General features: G+C 44.1%; 2 protein-coding genes across 2 annotated transcripts in view; one reads left to right on the top strand and one right to left on the bottom strand.

Annotated features, from left to right (window-relative positions):
• The first annotated feature begins 27 nt into the window (after window positions 1-27).
• On the top strand, window positions 28-4116 carry exorh (extra-ocular rhodopsin). Its single transcript, XM_086141332.1, has 5 exons — window positions 28-483; window positions 615-783; window positions 910-1075; window positions 2633-2872; window positions 2960-4116. Exons 1-5 carry the CDS (start codon window positions 123-125, stop codon window positions 3080-3082), a joined length of 1059 nt encoding a protein of 352 aa, XP_085997458.1. The 5' UTR covers window positions 28-122; the 3' UTR covers window positions 3083-4116.
• A 3013-nt stretch (window positions 4117-7129) lies between these two features.
• Window positions 7130-18004, bottom strand: part of plxnd1 (plexin D1) — an 80088-nt gene continuing 69213 nt past the window's right edge. Inside the window, exons 30-36 of the mRNA XM_086141324.1 lie at window positions 17833-17867; window positions 17180-17284; window positions 15581-15744; window positions 15345-15492; window positions 9035-9175; window positions 8862-8936; window positions 7130-7446 (exon numbers count right to left, since the gene is read on the bottom strand). Of these exons, the coding sequence (XP_085997450.1) occupies window positions 7330-7446; window positions 8862-8936; window positions 9035-9175; window positions 15345-15492; window positions 15581-15744; window positions 17180-17284; window positions 17833-17867 (785 nt within the window). The 3' untranslated portion in view covers window positions 7130-7329. The remainder of the gene's footprint in view (window positions 7447-8861; window positions 8937-9034; window positions 9176-15344; window positions 15493-15580; window positions 15745-17179; window positions 17285-17832; window positions 17868-18004) is intronic.

The raw sequence follows: 18004 nt of genomic DNA, 5'->3' as shown, positions 1-18004 counted from the left end.
TCCAGGGGCTGCAGAGCACGTCTTCCATTTCCCTTCTCCGACCGCACAAGACGCCCTCGTTTTTAATCTGGAGACGAGGCGGACGAGATTCGGGGGAAGCGTCGCCGCCGTGAACCGCAGCCATGAACGGCACAGAGGGACCCAACTTTTACGTCCCGATGTCCAACAGGACGGGTCTGGTTCTCAGCCCCTTCGAGCACCCGCAGTACTACCTGGCCGACCCGTGGCAGTACTCTCTTCTGGCCGCGTACATGCTGTTCCTCATCATCACCGCCTTTCCCATTAACTTCCTCACCCTTTATGTCACCGTCAAGCACAAAAAACTGAGGACCCCCCTGAACTACGTCTTGCTGAATCTGGCCGTGGCCGACCTCTTCATGGTGGTCGGGGGCTTCACGGTGACGCTCTACACGGCCCTGCACGGATACTTCATTTTAGGTGTGACCGGCTGCAGTATTGAAGGATTCTTCGCCACGCTGGGGGGTAAGACGATTTTCCGTTTGCGATCCGAATCGCCGTCACGGTCGGTTTTATCAATTCCGCACTTTAAACAAGAAAAGAGAATTTTTGTTTTGTTTTGTTTGTTTGTTTGTTTGTTTCACGCCGTGTCTCAGGAGAGATCGCTCTGTGGTCTCTGGTGGTTCTCGCAATCGAACGCTACGTCGTGGTCTGCAAGCCCATGACCAACTTCCGCTTCGGAGAGAACCACGCCATCGCCGGCCTGGGGTTCACGTGGATCATGGCGCTCACCTGCGCCGCGCCCCCTCTGCTCGGATGGTCCCGGTACATCGAGCCGCGGACTCGTTCCGCCGCCGAAAAAATGGGTTTTTAGCACAAGGCATACTGTTTCCTGTATATCACGTGACCATGGTTGTGATAGGTGTATTATTATCTTGTGTATGGATGCAGGTACATCCCAGAGGGAATGCAGTGTTCCTGCGGGATCGACTACTACACGCCAAAACCCGAGATCCACAACACCTCATTTGTCATCTACATGTTTGTCCTCCACTTCTGTATCCCTCTCATCATTATTTTCTTCTGCTACAGCCGCTTACTATGCACTGTGCGAGCGGTAGGATCACCACTGCCAGATGCAACATCAATAATAATATGGTTGTGGTACCCCTGTTTGTGGCTGTGGAGGAATTATTTCCTTATCGTACGTCCTCCGCGGGGAGGTTGGGAGCATCGCAGAGCAGCGTCACTGGAGATGAGAGGGATTTAATAGCTCAAGGACACTTCAGGAGGGCAGATCCTTGCCAACATGGCAGCTTATGCCCAGGTCCTACAGCTAAAGGGCAGTCAGCCGCCTCACTGTGTCACCCCCAAAGCCTGCATTAATAATAGTGGAAGGACATGCATAATTGATTATCCGATCAAAACGCTTGGAACACAATGCTTTTAAAATTTGAAATCGTCTTTCGACGTCCAAAGGCAAACTTTTTTATGTGCCCGGGGGGGCTTTGGCATCTTCTAGAACACACACACGCTCGGACGTTCGGACCGTTAGTCAGGACATTTACACACATTAGAAGGTGCTTGATTATATTTCTTTTGGCAGATTAAAGATAAAATGACATCAAACATGTGATATAACATGATTATTGTATCATGCGGCCGTCCTATCTGACGGCCAAGTTTGCGGCGTGTAGCTTGAATTACTAAGATGTTCGCGTATTGAACTGGGATTAGGGGTGAAAATAAGGCTCGAACACAATTTATTTTAGTTCATATTGAATGGTCTTTATTATTTTTATTTCAGTTTATTTATTGATTTTTTGTTTTTTTTAAATCTATTTTTAGTTTTTTTAAACTTCTTTCATGGCCACTTTTGCAGCTTGAAACCTGAATTACTAAGATGTTTGCGTATTGAATTGGGTTTAATGCAGAGAACATTACTTGTGAAAATAAGGATTGAACACAATTTATTTGATTTCATTTTGAATCTTTTTTCATTATTTCTATTTCCATTTATTTTTTTTAAATCTATTAATTTTTTTAGCAAAGTTTCATGGCCAAGTTTGCAGCTTGAAACTTGAATTACTAAGATGTTTCCATATCGAATTGGGTTTATTGCAGAAAACATTACTCGTGAAAATAAGACTTGAACACAATTTATTTTATTTCTTATTGAATCTTTTTTTATGATTTTCGTTTCCATTTATTTATTTAATTTCTTAAAATAAATTTTTATTGTTTCAATCTAATTTTCATGGCCAAGTTTGCAGCTTGAAACTTGAATTACTAAGATGTTTGCAAACTGAAAAGGGTTTAATGCAGAGAACGTTACAGGTGAAAATAAGGCTCAAACAACGTTTATTTAATTTCATATTTAATCTTTTTTTATTATTTTTATTACCATGTATCTATTTTAATTTTTTTTCAATCTATTTTTATTTTTCAAATCTCATTTTCATTCATTTTTATTTTCATTTATTTACTTTTCTTCTTTCTCAATTTTCCAGACTCTTTCAGTTATTTACTCAGTAGACTGAAAAATGCATGCATTTTAAATTCATGCTACACTTAAACAGCCGCCATTTATTTGTTCACACTTGGATCACAAGGATGTGTTTGACGTTTGTGTGTGTGTGTGTGTGTGTGTGTGTGTGTGTGTGTGTGCGCTCAGGCTGCAGCGCAACAGCAAGAGTCTGAGACCACACAGAGAGCTGAGAAGGAAGTGACACGTATGGTCATCGTCATGGTGATCTCCTTCCTGGTGTGCTGGGTCCCGTACGCCAGCGTGGCCTGGTTCATCTTCGCCAACCAAGGGACGGAGTTCGGGCCGGTGTTCATGACGGCGCCGGCCTTCTTCGCCAAGAGCGCCGCCCTGTACAACCCGGTGATCTACATTCTGCTAAACAAACAGGTACGGCGTGGAAACGTCCCGCTCGCCTTCCGGCGCCGAATCCTCACCGATTTCCGCGTTTTTGTGTTTTTCCTCTGCGGCCTTCAGTTCAGGAACTGCATGATCACCACCGTCTGCTGCGGGAAGAACCCGTTCGGAGAGGAAGAAGCCACAGCGCTCTCTAAAACTCAGACTTCGTCCATCTCCTCCAGCCAGGTGGCCCCCGCTTGACCTACGACCCCCGCCCCGTCCTCGCCTCCTCTAATCCCCCCCGCCCGCCCCGATCGCCATCCCATCTGTCCTTCGCACACCTCGGGCCCCCGCCATTGGCCGACCCTCGCGGATAATCCCCTCCACGCGTCGCGGCCGCACCTGGGCGACACACAACGGTGTGTGTTTTCAATCCATTCAGTGCTGGAAGGCGTCCAGCTGGCGTCAGGGAGGAGCCGAGGCGGGAAACCAGAAGCTTCGTCTCCAAATACGTAAAACACAAGTGGATTTTTTTTTTTTTTTAAAAGCCGATCAGCGGGAAGATTTAAAACATCCCATTAAAACATTCCCAGCGCTGCATCTCGCTGGGAATCAGTTCTTCGAAAGCGAAAGTGAGAGAATTCCGAAGTTTCTTCTGGCGTCGACGAAAACAAAAAATCACTTCGACGTGAAGCCAGACGTTCACGATTCACGACCGGGTTCGAGCTGATCCCGGTCCAGGCAGCGGCTTATCGTCCGCTCGGCACCGAAAAAAAAGAAATAAACCAGCTAGGAACGTTTTACGGCCACGTGTTTCGCCCCCGGCGGGCCGATTAAAAGATCACCCATGGCTTTGTGTGATCAGAATAATCCCCGCCGAACGCTCCTGACGGACGCCTTATCACTGAGTCCCATTTTTGGTAAAACAAACGTTTTCCTCACCAGAACGCGACACGGCAAAGGGTTCCTTTTCTCTGAACGCTCTCCCTCCTCCACCCCCCACAACAACCGCTTGAACTTTTTAACACTTAGATGGAGTTAGTCATGAATCTGTCTAGACGTCTCTGAGATGAGTTTTTAGTGAATCGGATCTCCAGGCGAGGCTCCGCCGGGTGAAGGCGCCTCCTGCAATTGACTGGACGCACGTTTTTATTGTCGTTGTCGAACGGACGTCGTGCGTGAGGGTTATTACTGTGTAAAGGTTTGTGGAATTTGTACTTCGTCCTGCAATAAAAAATAAAAATAAAAATAAAAAACACACACAAGAGGCTAAATGTCCTCCTGGCGTTTCCGCCCTGACGTACTTTTTCATGAGAACATTTACAAGGGATGGTGAAAAGTTCCAGATGCAGGTTTGCGGCTTCAGGACGGCAGGCCAACTCCTGATGGTTCTCAAATGTTGTTAAAATCCACCGCGACGTAAAGCGTTGAAATATGAAGCGCCGTTAGATTCATTCATACGTTTTCTGCACAGCTTATCCTGCGGGCGGGGGGGGGGCGGAGCCTATCCCAGCTGTGATTGGGCGAGGTTTCACCCTGGACCAATCACAGGGACGCACTTAGAGACGCGCAACCGTCTCATTCGCACAACATATATTGTTGGATGATGTTCCGGGTTCGACGGCGAAGCTTTAAGTGCTCCTGGAACCGCGAGCTCATGTTTCATCCTTGATGTCTTCAATGCAGAGAGGAATTTCCCACAAGGGATTAATAAAGTATTAAAAAAAATAGAGAGAGACAATTATTCACATGATGTATATTATTGATGTGAACACCTGCGCATCGAAGATGCAGACATGCAACCATGCGATTCCCGGCTCCTCCTAGTGTGTCGACGCTGAACCCCTAAATGCTCTCCTGGACTTCTCATGATTCTTCCATGATGGGTTACTTGCAGAGAATGAATTTCCCCATGAGGGATTAATAAATTATTATTATAAACGTCCTATATTATTCCATATGATGTGAATCGTTTGGAGTTGTAAGTCGCAGGTAGACAATATGGACGATGTAAGGTCTCCAGTGAACCTCCTGTGTGTTTGGACCGCAGGAGGAACCTGGAGAACCCTGAGGAACCCCAAGTAGATGTTCACATGTCATAGAGACACATCGCATACAGCCATCCATGCTGTCATTTTAACATCATTTAGCCCTTTTTAAAACCATTCACAGCGCAGATCATGACCAAAATCATTCACTCGAAATGTGAGATATAAACATTCGCCCTCTCATAGATCGGATCACCACAAAAAAATCATTCACCCTCTCGTTTGCTCACAATGTTGGATATAATAATTCACCCTCTCATTCATAGCTTGGATCATAATAAAAAAATATTCACCCTCTCATTCATAGCTAGGATCATAATAAAAAGATATTCACCCTCTCATTCGATCACATTTTTAGAGATAAAACCATTCACCCTCTCATTCATTACTCAGACCATAACAAAAAATCATTCATCCGCTCATTCACTCAAATATTTAGAGATACAATTATTCACCCTCTCATTCATAAGTAGGATCATGACAAAAAATCATTCACCCACTCACTCACTCACTCACTCAAATATTTAGAGATACAATCATTCACCTTCCCATTCAATTGCATTTTTAGAGATATAACAATTCACTCTCTCATTCAAAGCTATGATCATAATAAAAAATCATTCACCCTCTCATTCGATCACAATTTTAGAGATAAAATCATCACCCGCTCATTCATGACTCAGACCATGACAAAAAAATCATTCGCCCACTCACTCACTCAAATATCTAGATACAATCATTCACCTTCTCATTCAATCACATGTTTAGAGATACAACCATTCATCCTCTCATTCATAGTAAGGATCATAACAAAAAATCATTCACCCTCTCATTCAAGCACATTTTTAGAGATAAAACCATTCATCCTCTCATTCATGACTCAGACCATGACGAAAAATCATTCACCTTCTCATTCAGTCACATTTTTAGAGATACAACCTTTCACCCTCTCATTCATAACTAGGATCATAACAAAAAATCATTCACCCACTCATTCAATCACATTTTTAGAGATAAAACCATTCACCCTCTCATTCAATACTCAGACCATGACAAAAAATCATTCATCCACTCATTCACTCAAATATTTAGAGATACAATTATTCACCTTCTCATTCATAACTAGGATCATGATAAAAAAATCATTCATCCTCTCATTCACTCAAATATTTAGAGATACAATCATTCACCTTCCCATTCAATCACATTTTTAGAGATACAACCATTCACCCCCTCATACATAACTAGGATCATAACAAAAAATCATTCACCCACTCATTCAATCACATTTTTATAGATACAACCATTCACCCCCTCATTCATAACTAGGATCATAACAAAAAAAAATCATTCACCCTCTCATTCAGTCACATTTTTAGAGATTCAACCATTCAGCATTCTCACGTTTGACAGACATTTACGTCTCATTCACAGCTCAACCATGACAAAAAAATCCCTCACGCGTCTGGACCATCCGCGGTCGCCACTGAACCTCCAGGACGTTCTCTGAGAACCCTGAGGAACCCCGACGCCAGGACGACGCCAGGACGACTCACAATCCTCAGAACCCGAGTCAAAACAAACCCCATCACGACTGGACACTTTAAAATCCTAAATACTGTAATTTATTCCACGAACTCTGACGGGTCATTTGGCGTCACAAATACAGTCACGTCAGACAATTCTCTCTATATCGAGATCACGGTTTGCTCTTTTTTTTTCTTTTTTCTTTTTTCCATAAATGTAAATTTCCCTCGAGTCGGGTCGGAATCGCTCATCTTACTCCCGCGACCGATCGCCCTCGACGCCGTCCTCCGCTCTTCCCACCGAGCGGCATCGCGCCCGGCGTCTCGGGCCTCGGCCGTCCCGTCGTGGACCCGCAAAAGCACACGGTGTCATGTTCAAAGCACTGATGGTGGTGAGTCGCTCGTCTTCACCCCCCCGGCGGGGTTTGTCGCGGTCCTTCCTACTCATCCTGGCGAACAGGCCACTGGAAAGCATTATAACACATCTATAAATATTGCTATTGACATTATCATACAGTACAGTGCATCATTGGCTCGTTCCCTTCAGGAAAAGGGTTCAGTGCGTAGAGACGGCCACCAGGGCTTCAGTTTTCAATTACGGCAAAGACATCCCGACAAAAAAACCCAAAAAAAAACAAAATAAACCAAAAAAAAAAAAAGCCTCATTTCCAGAACTTTCCTCTTTCTCTTTGGGCTGAGCCGCGGTGGAATCCGTGTCATTCAGGGAAGAGATTGGTGGGGGGGGGAAAAGGATTTGGCATTTCGCAAGAGAGAGAGAGTTGAGAGTCCGGTAGAAGACCAGCCTGTCAAAGTTCGGAAAGACGACGACGCTTCGGCGTCCGACGTTTCCGGGGGGGGGGGGGAACAAAAAAAACGACGACACCCGAAGCGGGCGGGAGGGGAAAGGCATCTGGAACGGGAGGAGCCGGCAGCTTCAGGCCTCGCTGCAGCACTCGTAGATGTTGTCCTCCACCAGGGCGATGACCTGCTCGAACTTGTGGTGCAGCTGGGTGCGGCGAGCCGTGGGGTTGGACTCCAGAGCGCTCACCACCTGAACGGCGAGGAAAACAAAAGCGTAGGTTCGTTCATCCGGCGGAGAAAGCGACCGCCCGCCCCGGACGCCAAGACAACACAAAAGGCCTCGCTCTTCATATATTTACAAAACCCACATCCGCACGGCGCCGGGCGGAACCCTAAAAAAGCAGCAGAATAGGCAATCAGAGGCCATTCAGAGCTCTCCGGTCCACGCCGCCGCCGTAACCAGGAGGATGGCGGCGGTGACGAAGGGGGTGGGGGTGTGAACCGGCCAATCGGAAGACATGAAACGCCAACTTGGTCTTTCTCAGAGAAGGTGGAGGGAATTAAAACTGCGAATAAAGGCGAGGTTCTTCTTCTTCTTTTGGCTTTTCCCTTCAGGTGTCGCCACAGTGAATCCACCTTCTCCATCTAACCCTGTTCTCTGGATCCTCCTCTCTCACACCAACTACCTTCATATCCTCTCTCATGAAGTCCATCCATCTTCTCTCTGGTCTTCCTCTAGACCTCCAATTCCATCATCCGTCTAACAATATCTTCCCTCTCCCTCCTCTGTCCATGACCCAACCATCTCTGACCTTCTCTCCAGAACATCTACCATGAGTCGTCCCTCTGATGGACTCATTCCTGATCCTCTCCATCCTGGTCGCTCCCAAAGAGAACCTCAACATCTTCAGCTCTGCCACCTCCATTTCTGCCTCCTGTCTTTTGGTCATTGTCAGTGTTTGTAGATCATCTCACCACCGTCTCCTCCACCTTTCCTTTCCTTCTGCCTGATGTTCTTCTATCTCACTTTTCTCCACCCATTCCAACCTGCTTGAACCCGTCTCTTCACCTCTTCTCCACACTCTCCTACGCTCTGGACTGTTGACCCTAAGTACCTGAAATCCTCCAGCTTCTTGATCTCCACTCCCTGTAGCCTCACCGTTCCACCCGAGTTCCTCTCATTCGCACACAAATATTCTGTCTTGCTGCGACTAACTTTCATTCCTCTCCTTTCCAGAGCATACCTCCACCTCTAGATTTTCCTCTATCTGTGTTCTCACTACAGATCACAATGTCATCTGCAAACATCATGGTCCATGGGGATTCCCGTCTAACCTCATCTGTCAGCCTGTCCATCACCACTGCGAACAAGAAGGGGCTCAGAGCTGATCCCTGATGGAGTCCCACCTCCACCTTGAACTTCTCTGTTACCCCTACAGCACACCGTACCACTGTCTCACAGCAAGCATACATGTCCTGCACCAGTCTAACATACTTCTCTGCCACTCCAGACGTCCTCATACAATACCAGCGCTCCTCTCTTGGCACCCTATCATATTCTTTTTCTAGGTCTGAATAAAGGCGAGGTTAAAGAGTAGAAATGCGGCGCTGGCGCGCAGGAGTGGACGATCTGCAGAACTCCCGTGAAAACACAGCCCCCCGTACCTGGTTTCTGTATCTCTTGGCGTATTTGTAGATTTCTGTCAAGGCCAGGTTGGTGTTGAATTCGTTCCTGTATTTCTGCACGACAGGGGAAAACAAACACGGCGTTGAGATCGAATTCCACGTGCGGCGGCTGCGGCGGCGGACGACGACGACGACGACGACCGTCTGCTCACCCGTGACTCCTCGGCGAGGTGAGCGTTCATCTCCTGCTCGCTGAGGGGCGCCATTTCCTGGATCTGCTGGTAGTAACACTGGACTCTCTTCTTATATTCTGGAATTTCCTTGGCGTACAGCAGCTTGTTGGTGGGGGAGTCCTGCGGAGAAAACACACCCGAGGATATTTGGTGAAAACCAGAATCTTCTCGCACCTCCAGGCAATCTGAGAGGAGGAGGGGGGCCACAGGAAACCGCACGCAGGTGCTAACCGCAGATCCGTCCATCCCATAATAAGGCTCTTGTATATAATCTACCGGCGGGAAGCCGACGCCGACCGGCTCCCCCGCACGCCAAGGTCGTCCTGACATTGAGATTGGGTTGAATTCCAAATCTTCTGTGATGCTTGCGGATCTTCTAGAGCAGCGCTCCCCGACTTTTTCTGGATCAAAAAACGCTTTTACGCATGAAAATGTATCGTTTTTTTTTGTCTATTTAATCTGAAATATAATTCATATTTGGCAATTCCAATCATTTTCCACTATAATATCCCGCAGTCGTCTCGCTGTCGCCGTTTTTTTTCCATTTTTCTTCCAATGAACCCGCTGCATGTTTTAGCATGCTGCCGCTGCGGTTAGCATCGGGAACGGGTCCATCGGAGGGACGGCACATGGTAGATGTTTTGGAGAGAAGGTCAGAGATGGTTGGGTCGCGGACAGTCAAGTCCAGTCAGCTTTTCTTGTCAATTCCTTCCACATGCACTGGACACACAAAGGAGTTGAAATGTTATCGTTGTTTGGTTCTACTTGTGTGTTTTTCACACTCACTGTTCCTTGATGTTGTTGTTGTCTGTTGTCTACTTATCGGCTGTCTATTTATTATTATTTTTTTTGTCTTACTTTATCCTGTTTTCCGCCTTTCTATTTATATTTATACTCATATTTATATTCATATTTATTTCCTTTTTTTTCCCTGACATTATAACTGTTACACTGCTGCAACAAAGGAATTTTCCCCTATTGGGATCAATAAAGTTTATCTTATCTTATCTTATCTTATCTTATCTTATCTTATCTTATCTTATCTTATCTTGTAAGAATAAGAATAAGAATAAGAATAAGAAGAACTTTATTTATCCCGAAGGAAATTGTTGTGCCAGAGTTGTACAGGAAATTGTATAAACAGTATAGAAAAGGGGGTAGAATAAGAAATACAAATAAAACTACAAAGTGTCAAAGTAACAAGTCAAGGCTATAAAGTGTCTTAAGGTTTTAAGTACAAAGATTTATCTTATCTTATCTTATCTTCTCAGGCTTCTCACTATGCTGTGCGTGGACAGAGACAGGACAACATATAGTAATGAGACATAAAGTATTTTGACTTAACCTTAGTGTAACAAGAGTAATACATAACATTTATGCCTCGTTAGTACTATAACCAGTAATAAGTGAAGTCTTCAACTCAGCAGAGATGCTGGTGTGCAGTGCAGACCACACTCATGTACAGTCATGTCAAGTAAAATGAGGAAGATGGAGGAGGAAGAGTGAATATATTGGAAGACGGATGCTGGAATTGGAGCTTTACGGACGATTTATGGACGTTGGAAGTTCATGGCAAATGTCCTTTGCAGCAGACAGAATCAATTCTTCCCCTTCTTAGCTTTAGCGATGCCGTCTGCTAACTACGACACCTTTGTTGAAGTGCTGAGCCTCAATAACTGCTTTTATTCTTTAAGTTGCTGTTTTTTCTTTTAAAAAAAGTACAAGGGCTTGTCTTTTAGCGCAGGGTGTTTTATGGAGGGTTTCGTAGCCTATTCGTTAGCCGTTAGCCGTTAGCCGCGAGTCCTGCCTCGCGGGTGCGAAGCTTGTGTATCACCTGCTGTGATGAACCCGTATCTTAGGTAGGAATCTTGATATTTTCTTTTAAATGTAGTTTTCTTTTTGCCGCCAGTCTGCGACGCTGCCGCCGTCTCATCATTTCCTCGTTTCTTCTTGAAAAAGCTCTCCGGCGACTTTTATTTGTGGCTCTTTATTTTTTTTTTAAAGGCTAGCTTGTCGTGGCTAACGTGCGGTAAGGCGCGCCGGTCAGGCGAAAACGGACGTTTTTCAAAATAAGATGCGAAAAGGCGAATGAAAAACTACACGAGCGTGTCTGTGGAGGTTCTCGGTCATCCAGGTCACGGTGAATTCTTGTCGTGTCTTCTTCAGTTCTAATTATTTCTCCTAACGGCCCGGATTTTGGGCGGCTCCAGGTTATGGTGGCTTGTTGTGTTAATGGAAGAGTTGATCTGCAGAAAGAGAGCTGAGATGCTCACGGTGGTGTCATTCGTTGGAACAAAACAGCAACTTTGTGGGATTGAAAAGGCGAAGCTAAAAAAGGTCAGGTCAGTGGAACTGAAGAAGCCTCTCAGAAGACGGATGAAACATCTGAAGAAGTGAAGAAACTCAAGTCCAGTTGCCAATGTTTGTCTCTAAATGTCCATATTTGGTCCAGACTGAAGGACAAGAGGTGAAGAAAGTGAAAAACCTTTACATTTGCAACACAAAACAGAAGATAAAAATAACCTTTCAGTGTGTCTGAGATGATCGAAAAGGTCCAGTCAACTAAGAAGAAGACGAGAAGGAAGAAGCTACGACTCCAGGAAGCCTTCTCAGGCTGCAGGAGCTACTGCTTCTGAGGAACATCTTCACCGCCGCGTCCTCCAGGGAGGAACCGGGCGTCTCAACGTCCGATGTTGCATTTCCGTTAAAAAACGCGCGGTTTGCTCTGAACCCGGAGGTCATCTTGCGTCGGCGTCTCCTCCGAGACGGGCCGTCGCGTCCCATCAGAACGAGCTTTGGACGAGAACCTCGGCGCGACGGAGCTGAAGGAGGAACGTTCCGGTCCTGGAGACCCTCCTTCGCTCTCCTGACGGCCACGCCGGCGCTTACTCAAGCAGAAACAAAAAATAGCGGCGCTGAGAGGTTGCGGGCATATTCTGATTTTTTTTTTTTTTTAGTGCCGTGCACTCTGTGTGTATGTATGTGTGTGTGTGTGTGTGTGTGTGTGTGTGAGCAAGAGGGGAAGGGATGGAAAGAAAGTAGGACGCGGGCGGCCGCAACAATACGAATGTGCTTACAGCACAACTTATTATTTTTATGTGTCATGAGTTATTTGTGTCACATGGTTGTGTGCTTGTTTGCATGTATGTACGTGCACGCACACGCGTGTGTGTGTGTGTGTGTGTGTGTGTGTGTGCAGGATATACTAGGGGACTAAACTGCTAAAGCCACACAGTTCCTCCCCCTGCTAGGGGTTCCTCTTTCTTCCTGTTCACAAGGTCACTTCCTGCTGTTTGCCCATCTGCCCGGTAACCCCCCCGTGACCCTTTGGCCCTCCGTGTCTGCATTTCGCCAGATAAGAAGGTTTCCGTGGAAACGCCGAGCATCCCTGGGTTTTTTGCGACCGCCGCGCCCTCCGCCGACCCGTCCCGAGGCCGGCGTGCAAATTCGCCGCGCTAAACGCTTGAGGAGAACGCGTCACGCTGACCTCCTTGAGACGGCGCTCAACTCAGGTTTTAAAAAAAATAAATAAAAGGGGAAGGAAAAAAAAAAAAAAAAAAAAAAGAAGAAATTTTTAAATCCGTTTGCCGGCTTTCCGTCATTTTAAGGCTGTTTTACAAATCGGCTTTTATAAGCAGGTCACTAAAACCGGGGAGTTCGCACTCATTTAGCAGCGGCGCCTTCCCAGACGGCGAGCCCAGCTTCGCGGGAGAGGAGCGATTTCCCACCGCCTCCCGAATGAAATGTTCATCCATCCATTCTTTACTGCGCTCATCCTGCACTCGGGGTCGCAGCGGCGGAGCGAGAGGTGGCGTTCAGCCCGGATCCATCGCAGGGAAACATTCATATATTCATATATTCATATATATAAAATTCATATATTATTATTATTATTATTATCTTTATTATTATCATTATATTTTATATATAATGAATATAAAAATCAATCATTTTATCAATATATAAAATATATTATTATTATTTTATATATTATTAATATATAAATTAATCATTTTTATAAATATATAAATTAATATATTATTATTATTATTACAATTATTATATATTATGGGTTGGCAACCTTTGACCCCTCTGATTAGGCGTAATACAAATGCAATTTATTTTGTTCTTTTTTTTTAATTTGAAGATGAAGGTGATTTGGAAACTTCTAAATAAAACGTGTTAAAATATTTTTGTTATTCTAAATAAGTGACTTCAGGCGTGAGAAAAAGGATGACAGCACACACAAACGGAGGAACGCCGTTTTCGGGGGATCGTTTAAGTTTCGCTTTTTTTTTCCATAAATACAAGAAGAACTCAAATAGACATTTTTTTGCTTAAAAGTAACCTTTAACCCGACGTAAATCAAAATGTTGTATTGCATGCTGGAATGTCATTTTGGTTTTTCTGCAATTGTTCATTGATTGAAAAAATGCAAAACATATTTTGTTTTGTCTTTTAGCGCAGGGTGTTTTATGGAGGGTTTCGTAGCCTATTCGTTAGCCGTTAGCCGTTCGCCGCGAGTCCTGCCTCGCGGGTGCGAAGCGGAATAATATGCCGTGTTAATTCATTTTAAATGTCAAAATTGTTATGTGGCTCCCGTTTTTTTTTTCACTTTGGAGAAACGTCTCACTAACGGTTGATATAAAGCTCTTATGGAAATGGAACTACATGTAACGTAAAATAAATGTAGCTACTCCTTAATTTTAAATAACTCTGACTTTATTACTCATTCAAATCCAAAATGTTATATATGCATTTGTGTAGATGAAAAAAATAAAATTTTTACCAGCTGCTCTGTTTACAAAGCTAGCTTTTTGGTGAACACATTCTGCTGCCATCGTAGTTCGGCTTTTAATTCTTGCTAGCTATGCTATTCCATGCTAACTTTAGCATCCATAGCTCCATGCTTGGTGTCAAAATGCCAACATAGATTGTACTTTTGACAACCAACACAAAAAACATACCGCTTTTTCTCCTCGAAGCACAAACATGTATCGGGCTTTAGATCTTTCTTAAACAGCCTTTCCATCTGCAGCAACTTTTCTCTTCCTGGACATTTAGGGATTATTTTGTATTTCTCAATTCCAATTGATGTGGATACACTGCGATCTAACATGATGTGGGGGTAACATGATGGGCATGAACTGTTGAAAATATAGTTTATGGTCAATGGACGCGTTTGACTTCTTTAATTTGAAATAATCAGACCTTTAGAGACGTTCTCGCGGGCCTCAGAAAGTGACGTGTCGGCCCACATTTGGCCCGCGGGCCTTGAGTTTGACACGCATGCTTGATCTTATTGAAGTTTATAATATCCTGCTTTAAAAGAAAATAAAGGGAACACTAAAATAACACATCCTACATGTGAAGAAAGAAATATTCTTCTTAAATACTTTGTTCTTTATATGGCTGGAAGTGCTGACGACAAAATCACACAAAAACAAACAATGGAAATCCAATGTTTGAACCCATGGAGGTCTGGATTTGGAGTCACACTCCAAATAAAAGTGTGAAAACACACTAACGTTGCGGAATTGTCCTTAAAACAAGTTCAAATGAATCCGTGTTGCTTCCTGAGTGGACACTTGGATTTCAGTTACATTAATTTTTTTACAGTTATTTTTTGGAGCAGATATACAGGACTGTCTCAGAAAATTAGAATATTGTGATAAAAATTACTTTTTCATGATATTCTAATATTTTGAGATAGTATTTTTGAGTTTCCTTAAGATGTAAGCCATAATCAGCAATATCAAAATAATAAAAGCCTTGCAATATTTAAGTTGTAATGAATCCAGAATGTATAAGATTTTTGTTTTTGTAATTACATTACAGAAGATAAAAAACTTTATCACAATATTCTAATTTTCTGAGACAGTCCTGTGTGTGTGTGTTTATATCTAAAGATATTCTGCAGAGATAACGCTGGATCTCCGGATACTTTGAGAAGAACATGAGTTTCCCAGTGAAAAGGAGGATCGTGATTTGACGGGTCTCTCCGGGGAAGAAGCCCGTCAGAGAGAGAGAGAGAGAGACAGGAAGCTCGGGGTCGCCATGTCTGAGAGACGAGACACACACACACACACACACACACACACACACACGGGCTCGCGTACAGCCAAGAACGAGATCCCCGACGCTCGTGACCTTGGGAAGGACGGCTGCGCTGGAACAAGATGAGGAGATGTAGATGGAGATGACAGTGTGACGGCACACAGAGCTCACCGGGGGGGGGAGTGTGTGTGTGTGTGTGTGTGTGTGTGTGTGTGTGTGTGTGTGTGTGTACCTTGCCCAGCTGCAGGTCAGAGATGGAGCAGGCATCTATGAAGGCCTGGGCGATGACGGACAGACAGGCGTCCATGTGGTCCGTCTTGTCGATGTCGAACACGAACTGGGGGTTCTTCAGGATGTTCACCCAGAAGCGCAGAGGTAAACTGTGCAGAAGGAACCAGGACATGGTTTCTACCAGAACGTCCGTGCGGTCGTGCGACCTCCGCTCGCTCGCTCGGCCGTGCTCCTCACCTGTTGGTTTTCCAGATGTGCAAAGTGTCCGGGTCGGTGATGCCCCTCTTGTCGGCCTGCTCCTCCAGGAAGTCGAAGAAGTATTTGACGGCGAGCGGAGGCTGGTCGGGGGGGATGCTGAGGATGGCCTGGAAGAGGTCGTCCAAGAACTTCTGGAGAGTTCCCTGAAGAAGAAAACAGGTTGACAAGGATCTCTAGGATGAAACTTGGAATAATCCAAGACGTGATGATCCATCACAGGGAAACACAACTGTTCATTTGCTCATTCACCATCATATGGAGATGAAAATTCATATATTATTATTATTATTATTATCTTTAGTATTATCATTATATTTTATATATAATGAATATAAAAATCAATCATTTTATCAATATATAAAATATATTATTATTATTTTATATATTATTAATATATAAATTAATCATTTTTATTAATATATAAATTAATATATTATTATTATTATTACAATTATTATATATCATGGGTTGGCAAACTTCTAAACAAAACGTGTTCAAATATTTTTGTTATTCTTAATAAGTGACTTTAGACGGAAGTACGGCGTTTTCGCTTTTTGCTGTCAGCGGATCGTTTAAGTTCCGCTTTTTTTTTCCATAAAATACAAGAAGAACTCAAATAGACGTTGAGTATTTTGCTTAAAAGTAACTTTTGAATGTCATTTCGCTTTCTCTGCAGAAAAAAAATGCAAAACATATTTTGTTAATGCAAAGTATAAAGGCAAAAAAAAAAAAAAAAGTAATATATGGTGTGTTAATTCATTTTAAATTTCAAAATTGTGTGTCTCCCGGTGTTTTCTTTACTTTGGGGAAACGTCTCACTAACGGTTGATATAAAGCTCTTATGGAAATGGAACTACATGTAACGTAAAATAAATGTAGCTACTCCTTAATTTTAGATAACTCTGATTTTATTACTCATTCAAATCCAAAAATGTTATATATGCATTTGTGTGGATGAAAAAAATAAATTTTTTACCCGCTGCTCTGTTTACAAAGCTAGCTTCCACTATTTTTGGATGCAGCTTTGGTGAACACATTCTGCTGCCATCGTAGTTCGGCTTTTAATTCTTGCTAGCTATGCTATTCCATGCTAACTTTAGCATCCATAGCTCCATGCTTGGTGTCAAAATGGCAACATAGATTATACTTTTGACAACCGACACAAAAAACATACCGCTTTTTCTCCTAGAAGATAACCAAAACCCCTCTTTGTTACCGGTGTACGTTATTAAACGCACAAGTTAGCCAAATTAGTAAAAAATGAAGCTTTCAAAACTGCTTCACCACTTGGACAACCGAAAGAAAAAAACACTGGAATATTAATACATTAATATTAATAATATGTACGTGTCATATTGTTTGGCGGTCCGTGGTGCTAAATAGTTTAAGGACCGCTGATCTAGACCTCCTGCCTGGGATCTCCACCCTCAGCATCCCAGATCTCTCTAAACCAGACAACATGGCCGCTCTTACGCGATGGAGGTGTGATAACTTGTAAATTTGGGATTATAAATATCAACCGATACGTTTTTCGATAGCGAACCGATCGCGGTGAAGGCGCGACGGAGAGACGGTCACCTTGGTGGATAGAAGACGGGTGAGATAGATTTCCGGCAGGACCTTCTTCCGGTGGCTTTGCCTGTGTGACCTCTTGGTCTCCATCAGCTCATCATGAGGTAGGACCTGAGGCGGGGAAAGGTCAAAGGTCAACGCCCGGGGGCGCGACATCGGGCCCCGCATGAGTCGTCACCCGCCGCCGCGGGGGATTTCGCCGCTTCCCCGGCCGGCTTGCGGTTTTATTTTGAACTCCCTCACAAGTCTACGATGCAAATTGCCCAACTTGTGCGTGCACTTGCATGCGCGAGTCTATATATATATATATATATATGTGTGTGTGTGTGTGTGTGTGTGCATAACTACAAATGTCTATAAAACGGCCTATTCACCCGGCAAATTGCGTTCCAAGGAACTCATTATTCTAAAGTCAAAGGGCCCATATCTTGGCTGACGCTTATAAAAGAGCTTAAGCTGCATTAGTGCTGTCATGTCCTCTCAGCAGCTTTTCCTTTTCACCTCCGTTCACCCCCCCCTCCGTTCTTTCTGTCGTCGGGCCAGCCGGGGGCTGACTCACACTGACACACAATGGAGAAAAATACCAAAAAAAAAAAAAAAAGCCCCTCGGGCTCGAAAAACTCCGGAATGCGATTCGGGAAAGGCGGGGAGATGCTCACCAAATGCACGTACTTCTCGGTGTCCAGATCTTTGACTGCAGAGAAAAAAAGAGAAGAACTCGGCGTCAAATAATGCGTAATTAGCAACATGGAAGACGGGGAAAACACCCGGGCGGAGACGGGGGTTCAGGTGCTGAAAGAGAAAGGAGAGATTAGGCGACTTTGCGCTTCG

This window comes from Fistularia commersonii, chromosome 34, assembly GCF_037954325.1.
Source record: "Fistularia commersonii isolate RoL2024-O1a breed Wild chromosome 34, RoL_Fcom_v1.0, whole genome shotgun sequence".
NCBI classification, from domain to species: Eukaryota; Metazoa; Chordata; class Actinopteri; order Syngnathiformes; family Fistulariidae; genus Fistularia; species Fistularia commersonii.
Note: the sequence above shows the minus strand (reverse complement) of the source record. Positions and strands in the feature narration are given on the sequence as shown.